General features: G+C 54.0%; 2 protein-coding genes across 2 annotated transcripts; one reads left to right on the top strand and one right to left on the bottom strand.

Moving 5' to 3' along the window:
• Positions 1-243: 243 nt before the first annotated feature.
• On the bottom strand, positions 244-3,503 carry LOC127480229 (microtubule nucleation factor SSNA1-like). Its single transcript, XM_051808127.1, is given in 4 exon segments — positions 244-728; positions 731-782; positions 3,170-3,369; positions 3,446-3,503. Coding segments are annotated over 4 exon segments (378 nt in total). The 3' UTR covers positions 244-660.
• Positions 3,504-13,658, top strand: ANAPC2 (anaphase promoting complex subunit 2). The gene is made up of 13 exons (XM_051807947.1): positions 3,504-3,607; positions 4,347-4,969; positions 5,542-5,674; positions 7,795-7,969; positions 8,116-8,235; positions 8,714-8,831; positions 8,913-9,094; positions 9,235-9,376; positions 10,136-10,211; positions 10,789-10,992; positions 11,187-11,316; positions 11,621-11,856; positions 13,162-13,658. Exons 1-13 carry the CDS (start codon positions 3,542-3,544, stop codon positions 13,372-13,374), a joined length of 2,418 nt encoding a protein of 805 aa, XP_051663907.1. The 5' UTR covers positions 3,504-3,541; the 3' UTR covers positions 13,375-13,658.

Genomic DNA, 13,658 nt, shown 5'->3' with positions numbered 1-13,658 from the left:
AGCAAAACTGCAGGTGGTAAGGCAAAAGCTGCTTTCAGCTCAAGTTAGGGACAAGGTGTCTGAACTAGTCCTGACTTCGTCCTGCTATGGATCAATGAGGAATGCTAAAGCCAACAATATCCTGCAGCTTGTTCCCCTGACCTCAGCCAGCTGGAACACTGCTCTGGCACTCGGTGTGCTGTCCTCTGAGTTAACTCAGGGCCTGCAGCCCCGTGGGCAGGACGGGCTCAGGAGGTGGGGGATGCAGCACGTGCTGCCCTGTGTGCTGCTGGCTCCTCTGCTCCTTCCTCCAGTTCTCCTGCTCTACCCTGCCCCTGATTCACACCTCACCCAGCGCTGCCCTTGTGCTCCCCAGCTCTGCTCTGATCCCTGTCTGTGCCAGGTACCCTGAGCTCACTCCTGGCAGGGCAAGGTGAGTGCTGTTCTGAGGGCAGAAGCAGCTTCAGGATCACTGTGCTCAAAATAAAGGGTATTTTTTTTGTACATGCCTACCCTCATCTCTAACACTTGAGGATCAGCTTTAGTGGATCTCTAATACCAAAGCACATCTGAAAGGAAAATTTACTTCTGCAAAACAAAGGCTTTTATTAAATGTGGTGTCCTTGTACCAGAACAGCAGCTGTCCCAGACCAGCAGGACTTCCCAGGCTGAAAATCAAGTTTAGGAACGCTTTTGTTGATGTGCTTGTTGTCCTAATGAACTGCTTTGTGGCTCACTGGCTTTACATCATTCCCACTTTCTTCCTTCAGGATATCTAGCAATGTCTGAGAATTTTCCAGTACCTGGGAAAGAAATAAAAATAGCTTATTTTTACATAAACTGTTTCTCTTATGAGTTCCCTTCAAGTTCAGCTGACCTGCCTTGCAGCAAGAGGAGTTCTCCAGCCCCTACAGTCCCTAATTCCTGGTGATGTATCATCCTGTAATGTTCCTGCAGGAATGTCTGTGGGGGAATTTCTCTGGTTTGTGCCCATATTTTGAATACAAAACACCTTAAGCAATTTATCTGTCTTGGAGCACAAGGCATAGAACTTCCCAAAGCAGACTGGGTTGAACTTCTGGGGTTTTATTGGTTGGTTTGGGTTTTTTTTGGTTGGTTGGTTGGTTGGGTTTTGTTAAGGGAGATGTTGATCCCTGGGCTTTTTAGATCAGTATTGTGTTCAGGTGACCCAGTTTCAGCTCTATTCTGCTGTTAAAACTGCACATTTTGGGCTTCTGGCTTCAAGCCAGAACTCAACTCCACAGTGACCTCAAGTTAGACTAAATCTTTTATTAATTTTCTCCTGTTTTTAGCTTACAGTGCACACAATCTAACATCCCTGCTTACTGTGCTCTGGGCCACAAGAGGTTAAGGAGACCTGGCTGCCTGTCCATCTCACCAGTGTAAAATTTTAACATGGTGGACAACTGTAACAAAATGTGATAGCTGGGAGTCCCAAAGATCATTTTATGTTCTGTGAGCTTGTGGAAATCACTAAGTGGTCAGAGAGGAGCCAAAGGGAAGTACCCAGCAGGACGAGGTGCTCATGGGGTCTTGCCATCCTGGAGGAAGGTGGAGTCCTGTGGGGACTGAGAAAAGCAAGGAGTGATCACAAACCAGTGCTGTACATCCCCAGGACAGGAACTCTGTTACTGGTTTCTGTTTGTAGGACACCTGCATCTCCTCCTCACCACCTCTTTATACCTCCTGTGAGTTCCTTTCAATAAACAGGAATTCATTTGTAGGCTGGGGGTGTGACTGGGATCTCAGGTAAGGTTTCTTTTCAAAGGGGCTGCTTGTGTACCTTTACAATGCAATTTTTAAGCTGTTAATTTTTTATGTGAGTTTCCCCCTTCACTTCAAACCATCAGGTCTTGAAGCAGGCTGGGGAAACAGCTCCAGCCTCACCTGAAAAATAACTGTCATGGAAAAGTACTGACTTTGGGAGAGGAAGAGGAGCTGACACAGAATAGTTGATAACGTTCAAAAAGCAAATGGGAGAAGGAGAAGACAGCAGCTAATAGGGGTTTCCTTCTGGCCCAAACTGCCCTGTCACCAACAGAAGGAAAATTGCTACTTATCTGCAAGTAGTCTGGAAAGATCCTTTTCTAAAAATAAAAAGCTGGTGGGTGTGTAATGCAGAAGTGACTTCAGCTGTGATCCTGTATGTGGGATCAGGCAATCCCTGCCTGGCAGTTTACAAGTCCACAAACAGGGAAAGGGTAGAGCTGTCCCAGGAGCTGAAATGACAGCACCAGTCCACACTGTTTGCTCCTTCCCACCCTCTACTGCCCCAACATTTTGACTCTTAATGACATTATTATATTAAAGATGAAAGAAACTACACTAAATGTTGGGCAGAAAGAGTGTCAGGGCAACAGCTCCATCAGCACTGTTGTTACCTGCATGAATTCATAGGCTTCTGGGTCAGCGTCCTGTCTCTGGTTTCCTCCTTTTCTCCAAACGATGGGTGTGAGAGGGTTGCTTTTAGGGGTCTGTTTCAAGGACCACTTTGATGTGTTACGACAACAAGATTTGCCCACAAACAACACCAAAACTAATCCCAATCCAACTCAACCCCCTTGTGACCAGGGGGTGTGTGCGTGTCCCGGGGCAGTTGACTCATCGAGGTGCTGCAGACAGACCTTCAGACAAAACCAGCTCCTGAGTTCACAGGACCACAGAACACCCTGAGCTGGAAGGGACTCACAGGGACCATCGAGTCCTGGCCCTGCACAGACACCCCAACAATCCCACCCTGTCCCTCAAGAGCACTGTCCCAATGCTCATTGAGCTCTGGCAGCCTTGGGGCCTAAACCTCCCCTGACACAACATTAGGTTGGATCTCAGGAAAAGGTTCTTCCCCCAGAGGGTGGTTGGGCACTGCCCAGGCTCCCCAGGGCAGTGGGCACAGCCCCAAGGCTGCCAGAGCTCCAGGAGGGTTTGGACAACGCTCTGAGGGACAAAGTGGGATTGTTGGAGGTGTCTGCGCTGGGCCAGGAGCTGGACTGGATGATCCCTGTGGGTCCCTTCCAGCTGGGCATATTCTGTGATTCTGGATTCCACGATCCCCTCGGGTTGCGGAGAGCAGAGATCGGTGCCGTCCCTCCGCTTCCCACGAGGATGTGACCCCGCCGTGGGGTCTCTGCCCGGCCCCGGCACACCCCCCGTACCTGCTGCCCCTCCGTACCTGCCCGGAGGCCGCCTCGGTCTCGGCGATGGTGCGGTCGATGTCGGCGCGGGCTGTCCGGAGCCCCGCCAGGCTCTCGCTGGTGTCGGCCAAGCGCCGGGCCAGCGCCGCCATCCGCGCCTGCAGCCGGGCCCGCTCCGCCTCCTCCGCCCGGATCCGCCCGCTCAGCTCGTCCCGCCGGGCGCGGAGCTCCGACAGCCCTGCGGGGCGGCACCGACCGTCACACGGGCCCGGCCCGGCCCCGGCCCTGCCCCGCCTGGCCCCGGCCCCGCTCACCCTCCCGCAGCGCCCGGCGCTGCCCCCGCAGCGCGGCCCCGGCCCCGGCCCCGCTCATCGCCGCTCCGCCCCTTCCTGCGGCCCGGCCCGGCCCGCATGGAGCTCTCGGCCGCCTGGCACACGCTCAGCACCGCGCTGGTGCCGCCCGCCGCCCTGGGGCTGGTGAGGGGGACCGGAGGGCCCTCAGGGGGCCCTGAGCTCCCTCGGCACCCACCCGGGGGGCTCCGGCCTCGGCCCCTCCCCGGCCGGGCCCCTCCGCCCCCGGGCCCGCGGGGCGGGCGGAGCCGCCGGGGCCGAGGGAGGAACGGCCCGAGCTGCCGGGGTTGTGCGGGGGGAGAGGGGAAGGGGCGCCTGGGGTGTGCGGGTGGTGTCTCCCGGGGGCTGTCGGGGTCCCGGGGTCCAGCCGGGCCCTCTCCCCATCACCCCGGCCAGGAGAGGGATGTGCCCAAAGGGGCGCAGCTTCCCCGGGCCGAGCTGCTGATCTGCTCCGCTCGCTCCCCGAGGGAGCTGGCGTTGGCCAAGGAAGGGTTTTGCTCCAGAGCTTGGCCGTGAGGAAAGGTTTTACCTCAGTACCTGGCCGTAGAGAAGGTTTTTGCCCCACAGTGTGGCGTTTTCAGGCACCCAAGGGTGGCTCGCAGCATTCCCTCCAGGATGTGTGCCCTGCAGCAGCCACCAGCAGGGACAGCGATGGATGGATGGATGGATGGATGGATGGATGGATGGATGATGGATGGGTAATGGATGGATGTGTGCGGGTGTGAGCCCTGGGAGGTGGGCGCTGGGCTTCCAGCAGTGGGCTGAGACCCTGTCAGGCATCCACCAGGTGCTGTTTGGCAGCAGAGTCCGTGTGTGTGTTCCATCAAATGCTGAACTCAGTGTCCCCCTGCCCTTTCCTTTCCAGGCAGCCCCGAGGCCCGAGGCTGCGGGGCCGCTGCAGGATGCGGAGCTCCGGGCGGCCCTGGAGGTGCTGCAGTGCTATGACCTGCACTCAGTGGTGGAGGAGTGGTTCATCGAGGTGCTGCAGACAGACCTGCAGGCAAATATCGGCCCCGAGTTCTGGAAGTGTGTCATCCAGTATGAGAACGCGGCCGAGGAGCCCCAGTGTGCCGCGCTCCTCCTGGACGCCTTCAGTCGGCTCAAGAGCCGCCTGGAGCCCTACCTGAACAGCCTGGAGCTCCTGGAGGAGTGGACCAAGGCGGGCCTGCTCCTGGGCACAGGCGCTCAGACGCTGCGAGAGAAGGTCTACACCATGTTCAAGGCCATCCTCTTCTTCACCACGACCAAATCCTTCCAGGAAATGATCCAGCAGTTCTACAGCCGCACTTTCAGGATCTACATGCGGCAGTGGAAGAAGGGAGAGGATGGAACGACCGAGTGTGAGAGCAGCATGAGTGAGACCGAGCAGGAGAGCGACACGGAGGAGGGTGGGGGAGAGGGCTCGCTGTGCCCGGGCTGCAGCAGCAAGAGGGAGCAGTGCTGGTGCCCCGAAGCCATGGAGCAGTTTCAGCAGCTCAATGACATCCTGTACGTATGTCACGGGGTGGTGGCTGTCACTGGGAACAAGGGAGGGTCTGGATGGGGAGCAGCAGCAGGTTTACTGATCCCTGAGAACCTGAGGAGTTGTGTGTGAGGTCAGGCTGTGTCATGGTACTAGGTAGAGAACCTAACACAGCTGGTTTCCAAGTGGTGGTTGAACTGGAGCAGATCTTTAGACAGAAAGTTCCTCTCCCTGGATATGAGAATATTTTGCTCTTGCTCTGAGGCCCTCTGACCACAAAGAAACAAACTGATGGAAGGTGTCCCTGCCTATGACAGGGGGTTGTACTAGATGATCTTAAGGTCCCTTTCTACCCCAACCTCTATGAAACTCTTCTAAAAAGCTTTTGATGGTGAGAGAAAAATGTTTGTAAGGAAGAAAGGACAGCAGTAGTGTCATGTGTTACGTATTTAGTGCATCTCTGTGGGCTATCAGAGCATGTGAACCGAGGCCTCACCTGTGGAGTGTACAGGGGGGAAGGTGCCCTCAGGTTTTAGATTTTCTTCATTTGCTTGTACCTTTGCTCCCACGTGCTCCTGATGGGTCACTGTGTCCGTAGGCGCCGGCTGAACTTGCTGGAGAGGGTGAGTGCTGATGCTGTCACCACCATCCTGCACAGGATGATCGAGGAGAGGATGGAGCAGCGGTGCCGGGGCGAGTACGAGCACTCCTTCCTCAATGAGTTCCAGGAGGTAAGGCAGGGCTGTGGGCAGCAAGGGCCCTTCCTTTGGAGATGTGCAGCTGCTGTTGGTTCAGCAGCTCAGGCTTAAAGCAGATTCCACCTGAAAACACCTGGTCCAGGGCTGTGAATTCCACCATCCCGGGCAGGAAAGGTGGTTTAAACTCTCCATTCTGATTGCTGCTGGAGGGAAAGGTTTGCTCTGACCTGTGCACAGTTGTATTTTACCTTGTCCACAGTAACGAGGGAATTTCTGTGGTTCCAGTTTACAAAATCCACAAGTACCACCTGGCCTGCAGAGGACCCTCCCTCTGTGTAGGTGAGCCCACAACTAGAATTTGTGTGGCTGTTTTCTGTCCCCTTCACAGTTCCCCTGTAAAATAGGAAGCGAGGATGAGAGAGGATACTCTGCTATTGATCTCACCAGTGGCCACAGGGAGAATTAAAATATTTCTTTGCAACTGCCCACTTGCTTTGCTGCCACTTAAACCAAATTTATGTGAGGCTGTTTACCACTATGACCTTAAAATAAAATTCTCTGGGTTATGGCTCTTCCAGGACACAGTCCTGTGCTCTGTGTCCCTCAGTCATGACCTTGCCTTTGCCTGTGTCAGAGAACAAGGTGTGCAGCCAGGTTGCCATACAGGCCAGACTGTGGTGGTTGCCCTGGTTCCCTCACTGTTTGCCTGGCCCACTGGTTTTGTTGCCTGCAAACATGAGGAGTCATTTTGTGTTTACTTCCCTTTAGTAGCTCTGCAACACTTTCTTTGCTGCACCTCGTATGAAATGCTTTTGGATGAGCTGGAGATTGTTTAAGGATATTTTAAGGGCATCAGACAAAATGCAGCATTCTGCTCATCAGACATTGCAGAAGGTCCCCTTGCTCCCACCTCTTCAGAAGGGCCAGTGTGTTTGGCCACAGAATATTGGAGCGTGTCAGAATTAGGAAGAGACAATTTTAAGAAAAAATGAAAGCACGAGCCTGGCAATCTAAAGGTAAAATAGGAGAAGTCTGAGAAACAGGTTGCTCTGAAAGTACAGGTGCTGAGGGCAAAACCCCTTTGCAGACGCAGCAGCAGCTGCCTGCAGTGTCAGTTTGCAATCAGGCTGTAACAGGAGCACTTGGAGAAGATAAACCATGGGAAGAATGGGTTGGTTTGATAGTAATTCCTTAACATCGAGTTGTTTTTTTCAGTTATAGTCCCATCCTTTTGTCCTTTAGGAGAATTCTTTATCAGCTTCTCCACAGTTGTGCCCAGGTCGATGCCCAGGTGTTGGCAGCTCTCAGGTTCATCCTGCCTTGTCATTGGCAGAACTTGTGCATGTCTTCAGTGTTTCCTCAGTTGAGTAGATTATTAAAAATGAGCACCAGCAAAACAGACCTTGACTTAGCATTTTTCTTTCAGGCTGTCGGAATCTGCTTATTAAAAAAATATTAATATCTATTAGCTGTTAATACTCAAATACTATCCCAGGAAGTACCATATATTTGCCACCATAATGGGAAAAAAACCACATTTCTGGGTATTGTAGTTGAACACCTTTGAAATTTGACAATTACACATTTCTCTGTAGAAAATTAAATCTCAAATATAAAAAGATAACCTTCTGATGCTTTCTGTTCAGGTTTTTATTTTATTATTCAGTGACTAGGTTGGTATTTGAGGTTTCAAGTGCCTGAGTTTGGCTGGGTGTCTGTGAGCCCTTGGGATGGCTTTTCATTGATTTCAGGAACCATTGAAATTTTGGGCCAGGGGTGCTGTGATGGGCAACTTGTTAAATTTCTCATGGATGGGATAGTTCTGCAAATATAGAATGGGATGGAATTCTGCAAGAATGGAATAGTCTGCAAGTTTTGGAATATACCCTGTCCTTTTTGGAGCCCAGAGCCTGTGCACAGTCCTCAGTCACCCCTTGTCTTCTCACACACACCTGCACAGTCCATATCCTGGATTTTTAGTTTAAGTCCCAGTTATTTCAGCTGGGCTTTCTCCAGCTCTAACCCAGGCTGGGATAGATTTGGAGAGCATCTGAGGGTGATGCTGTCCATTTTCCTGCTGGCTGTGTTGGCTGCCTCGGGTGGGTTAAGTGTGGGACGTGTGTTCACACGTGTGTCTCCCTCTCCTCGTGCAGTGGATTGAGAAGGTGATTGGCTGGCTGAGCAGGGTGTTCCTGCAGGATGGGCCCTTGGCACGCTCCTCCCCAGAAGCCAGCAGCACCCTGAAACGCTGGAGGTGCCACGTCCAGAGGTTCTTCTACCGCATCTACGCCAGCATGCGCATCGAGGAGCTCTTCAGCATCATCCGAGGTAGGGTGGCCCAGCCAGTGCTCATTCACCCTTGGGCTGGGCCTGGGTGGATGACAGACCTGTCTGCACCCCCTGAGGGGCCACACTGCCTCCTCGTGCCTCCCCTCGGAGCGTGGCCCTGCTCCTGCTCACTGCTGGCTTTGCAGATTTCCCGGAGTCGAAGCCGGCTGTGGAGGACCTCAAGTTCTGCCTGGAAAGGACTAACCAGAGGCAGCAGCTGCTCAGCTCCCTGAAAAGTGCTCTGGAAATGCGACTTCTGCATCCTGGTGGGTTTGACATCCCTGCCTGTGTCTTGACCCTGTGGGGAGCCTGGGCATGAGCAGGGATCCTCTGGGAGCCAGTCTGGTTTCCTGTTTGGTGGCGAGAGGCAGTCGCTGTGCCCATGGCACGCTCTCCATGTTCCAATGGGCAGGGGCAGCAGCAGCTCATTGTATCCCAGCCCCTTTTGGCCTAAGTTTTACAGTATGGTCAGGAGCTGAGCTAGAAGTTTAACTTTGGTTCAGGTGGGCAAAGGCTTCTTTGCTGTGTGTGGTCTGAGCTCCTGACACCGTGTCAGGGCTCAGCTCTGAGCTCCATTCATGGCTGGATCTGTTTTCTCAGACATTCTCGGATCTCTCCTGTTGCCTGGGGCAGCAGGGCAGGAATGCTTTCTCCTCTGACACCACAGGTCAAACAGAGGGTTTGGACCATCCAAGCCCTTAGTCTGTGCTTCAGGGCTCTGACTCCCTCTGCTCTCCTCTCTAGGAGTCAACACATCCGACATCATCACTCTCTATATCTCGGCCATCAAGGCCTTGCGGGAGCTGGATCCTTCCATGGTTATCCTGGAGGTTGCCTGTGAGCCCATCAGGAAGTATTTGAGGTAAGAGGTGTGCTGGGCAGTCTGACACACCCCCGTTCCCTCCCCTCCCTTCACTTGCTCCGTGTCTCTTGCCCTTGGCAGGACTCGGGATGACACGGTGCGCCAGATCGTGGCCGGTCTCACCGGGGACGCTGAGGGCTCCGGTGACCTGGCAAATGAGCTCTCCAAAGCTGACCCTGTGACCCTGGAGAACGGCCAGGAGAGTGATGATGACATCTCAGAGCCAGGGGACTGGGTTCCTGACCCGGTTGATGCAGATCCAGGTGTGATGCCAAGCCCAGGAGTCCTGGCAGCCTGGGGGGCTGAATTCAGAGGGCCAGCTTGTTTGCTGGTCCTCTGCAGCTGAGCTGGGCTGGGGCAGGTCTCTGTTAATCTCCCACTGTTGTCTGCTGGATTCCAATAGGAAAATCGAGCTCCAAGCGTCGTTCCTCAGACATCATCAGCCTGCTGGTGAGCATCTATGGCAGCAAGGACCTGTTCATCAACGAGTACCGCACGCTGCTGGCCGACCGGCTGCTGCATCAGTTCAACTACAGTGCTGAGAGGTGAGGCCTCACTGCCCACCCCCAGGGCTTCTCATGGGAAAGTCATCTGGGTTTTCTTCTGTCTACTGGCTGAAGGATAACACCTTCAGACCTCAGTCCTGTCAATGGCTCTTTGTGGAGCCAGGAATGTCTTTGGCCATTTCTTTTGCAGCTCTCTGTCTAGAATTCCATGTGCTCACCTCTTCTCGGGCTGCTTCCTGCCCAGTCCTGCCCTTGGCTTGTGCTAATGCAGCAGTGTGTAGGAAACTGGAGGCACACACACCCTCTTAGCTCCATCCCACGTGTTGTGGTGGCCCTCCCAAATGGAAGGGATGGGAAGGTCTGTGTTTGTGAAACACGGGGAGTTCCACCCGAACATGAGCAAGAACTTCTTTACTGTGAGGTGACTGAGCACTGGAATAGGCTGCAGAGAGAGTGTGGGGTCTCCATCCCTGCAGATATTCCAAATCCATCTGGACACAGTCCTAAGTGACTGCTCCAGGTGACCCTGCTTGAGCAGCAAGGTCAGACTGGGTGACCTTCCATCCTGAACCATTCTGGGATTCAGTCTTCAAAAAGCTGCTGGCCTAGAAGAGGTGCCTTTCCTCACTTGGGTCCTGGGAGCCATCCTGGTCCGATAATGTGCCTTGCAAAGCTTCCTAGGAACAAGCACCCTTGTGCCAGGGACCCCCTTTTTTTGGCTGTGTGGCAAGGGGTGGAGGCCAAGCCAGGCTTGTCCATCCCAGGGACCTGTGTCTGACCTGCTGTGTCTCTTGCCAGGGAAATCCGCAACGTGGAGCTGCTGAAGCTGCGGTTTGGTGAAGCTCAGATGCACTTCTGTGAAGTCATGTTAAAAGTAACTTCCTTTTTTATTTTTAAATTCAAGTCCAGGGTGTTTGAGCCCATTGGGGAAGAGGAGGGACTTGAGGAGTGTCACAAAAAGGTTCTTTTAGGAAAGTGGGGGCCCCAGAAAGCCAGTGAGGGGGCTCATTTGTGACAGGCAGAAGTGCTTTGAAATCATGTCTGGTTTTTAAGCTCTGTGGGTTGGATTGTCGACTCTGGGCAATGGTTGCTCTGGTGCTGTTGTCTCTCCTGCCCTTCCTGCAGTAGAGTATCCTGGCATTGAAGAGTTGGGCTCTTCCAGCTTCTCTGGGGTTGGGACTCTGGAGTTTGATTCTCTTGGAGCAGTGTAGGAAGAACACAGGTCAGGAGGGACTCCAGTGAAGGCTTGTGAGGAGTTGTGAGCCCTCCCTCAAATGTTTCTGAGTGTGTAGCCCCGTAGTCTTTCTGGTAGACACATGTGATCATGCCCTTTCCAGTTTCCCCCCTGTCACTTGGGCACAAGGCTATTCCCCTTGTTTAAGCTTCTTCACTAAGGATTAACAATGACTTGGAAGAGAAGGAGCCAGCTCAGGTTCCTCTGGCTGTTCCAGGACATGGCTGACTCGCGGCGCATCAATGCCAACATTCGGGATGAGGAGGAGAAGCTCCCGGAGGAGGAGAGGCCCCCGTTCAGCCTCGTCGCCGTTATCCTGTCCAGTGAGTTCTGGCCACCGCTGAAAGAGGAGAAGCTGGAACTTCCAGAGCAGATCAAGGAAGCCATGGAAGCCTATTCCAAGAAGTATGAGAAGTTAAAGGTGAGGCCACCTTAACCCTCCTTTAAAAAGCTGGTCAGATTTTGTTACATAGCACAGTTTTTGCAAAGTCCCCTTTGTCATCCTCTAGACTGTAGCTGTTTGCCCACGCTGTTACGGTGACATTCACAGTAACCCAGCACTTAGTGGTTCCTCCTGGGAGATCTGCTGTGAATGGCTGCTTCCCCCTTTTCCAGGCCATGAGGACCCTGAACTGGAAGTACCACCTGGGGCTGGTGAGCCTGGATGTGGAGCTGGCTGACCGCACCCTGTCCCTCTCCGTCTCTCCCGTTCACGCCGCCATCATTCTGCACTTCCAGACCAGGAGTGAGTGCTGTGCCACCCTGTCTGTGTGCTTCCTTGGGTGGGAAGGCCACGTTCCTCAGGTGGCTGAAGGCTCTGAGAGCCCTGGCAGCAGGACCCAGACTTGGTCCATGGGCTTGGATCTAGCCCAGGGCTCAGCCAGGTCTCCGTCACCCATCAGGGCTGCAGCTCCTCACCCTTCTGCTTTGGGCAGTGGCTGCAGCTGTTCCTGCCAGTGCCTCCCCAGCCTCTGACCGAGTCCTGGCATACTGGGGCGTGGGCAGGTGTCCTGTTCTCTTCTCCTCTCTGATCTCTGTGGTCTCTGCAGGCACCTGGACGCTGACAGAGCTGAGTGAGGTGCTCAAGGTGCCCGTGACGTCGCTGAAGCGCAAGATGACGCTGTGGCTGCAGCAGGGTGTCCTGAGGGAAGAGCCTGAGGGCACCTTCACTGTGATCGAGGAGGAGCAGAAGGACCAGGTGGAGAAGGTCGTTCTGATCGACAGTGACGAGGAGGGGGACTCTGCCATGGCCTCACAGGCCGACCAGAAGGAGGAGGAGCTGCAGGTACCTGGCCCTGTGTCTCGGCTGCTTGTGGAGCTGATGGGATGATGCAAAGTCCTGTTTGATATCTTTATTCAGTCCTGTTTAATATCTTTATTGATGATCTGGATGAGGGGATCGAGTCTACCCATAGACTCGATCTTGCAGATGACACCAAGTTGGAGCACAAGTGCTGTGAGGAGAGGCTGAGGGAGCTGGGGGGGCTCAGCCTGGACAGGAGGAGGCTCAGGGGAGACCTTCTCACTCTCTGCAACTCCCTGCCAGGAGGGGGGAGCCGGGGGGGTCGGGCTCTGCTGCCAGGAACCAGCAGCAGGACAAGAGGGCACAGCCTTGAGCTGCCCCAGGGCAGGTTTAGGTTGGCCATTGGGCAGAAGTTGTTTGCAGAGAGAGGGATCAACCCTTGGAATGGGCTGCCCAGGGAGGGGGTGGAGTCCCCGTCCCTGGAGGGGTTTGAGCAGAGCCTGGATGTGGCATCAGTGCCATGGGCTGGGTGACAAGGTGGGGTTGGGTCAAGGGTTGGACTCGATGATCTCAGAGGTCTTTTCCAACCCGGTTGATTCTGTGATTCTGTGAAATATCCTGTAGGTTTGGGTTTGGGGAGTCTGACTTAAGATGATGGATTCAATTTGCACTTTGGATTTGCATTTTCCACTGCAAGTGGCTGAGTCCAGCCATGAGGGTTTGGGTTTTGAAGTGGGCATCCTTGGTTAAGGCTCACTGGTGCTGGATTGCAGCCTTCCCTCCAGACAAGTGTCTGGCTGCTGAGTCAGGGAACTACTTGGACATCTCTAGGTTTCTTTTTTTTCAGTTTAAAAAAATAAAAAATCTGAGACATGATTTCATATTTGCAAATGGTCATAACTTGTTTGGATGCACTTCTGGCTGCCCAAAAGGCTTACCCAGCACTAACAGCTGGATCTCTGCCTTCTCTGTGTTGTGGTTCCTGGACACTTCCAGTGCCTTTCCTGCCTGTGAGTCATGTTTTGTGTGTTGTGCAACACTGGGGTGTCATACTGGTGTTCATCCACGGAGGGTCATGCTTGTGCTGCACGTCAGATCCTGCTTTACAGGATCACAGAGTCATCGAGGTTGGAAGAAACCTTCAGGATCATCTAGTCCACCTTTCTAGCTGTGTGTCCTTGGATATCCACGTTGCTGTTCTTGGATATTCCCTGTTTAAAGACCACATGCTCAAGGCTGAAGGCAGAACTTCCTGCCAGCTACAGCCCTGCCCTGCCTTTGGGATATGGGATATTTGCTTCACAGTGGAGGTGTCTGTGACTCACTGTTGCTTGTGTCCCTCTGCAGCTGTTCTGGACGTACATCCAGGCCATGCTGACCAATCTGGAGAGCCTGTCCCTGGAGAGGATTCACAGCATGCTGAAGATGTTTGTGATGACAGGCCCCGTGGTGACCGAGATCGATATCCAGGAGCTGCAGGGTTTCCTCCAGAAGAAGGTCCGGGACCAGCAGCTCATCTTCTCAGGAGGGGTCTATCGCCTGCCCAAGAACTGCAACTAGACTGGCAGTGTCCCTGCTGCCCCCTCACCACCCCTGCCCTGTGGCTGTGCTCCACTCTGGAGTGTCACCAGAGTGTCACCAGCTCTTGTTGTCCTGCTGGGGGGTTTCTGTGCTCTGGGGGTTTGCTGTGCCCCCTTCCCCACACGGGTGTCGTTTTCCACAGCAGCAGCCTGGGCTGGGCACCCCACAACCTCTGGGCCTGCTCCCCACATTCCTTCCTGCTGAATGTCAGTGCCTGGGCCCACTTCACTGGTTAATAAAGAACAGCAGTCTTCTTTTTCCAA

The sequence above is a fragment of the Manacus candei genome, unplaced genomic scaffold (assembly GCF_025592945.1).
Source record: "Manacus candei isolate 608988 ecotype Guabito, Panama unplaced genomic scaffold, ASM2559294v1 h1tg000071l, whole genome shotgun sequence".
Lineage (NCBI taxonomy): Eukaryota > Metazoa > Chordata > Aves > Passeriformes > Pipridae > Manacus > Manacus candei.
The sequence above is the reverse complement of the archived record's forward strand: the minus strand, read 5'-3'. Positions and strand labels throughout refer to the sequence as shown.

Coding starts and splice junctions, on each gene's coding strand:
- ANAPC2 (XM_051807947.1), top strand. CDS start 3,542: ATGGAGCTCTCGGCCGCCTGGCACACGCTCAGCACCGCGCTGGTGCCG. Junction 8,832..8,912: donor CCCATCAGGAAGTATTTGAG/GTAAGAGGTGTG, acceptor TGCCCTTGGCAG/GACTCGGGATGACACGGTGC. Junction 10,212..10,788: donor TCTGTGAAGTCATGTTAAAA/GTAACTTCCTTT, acceptor TGGCTGTTCCAG/GACATGGCTGACTCGCGGCG.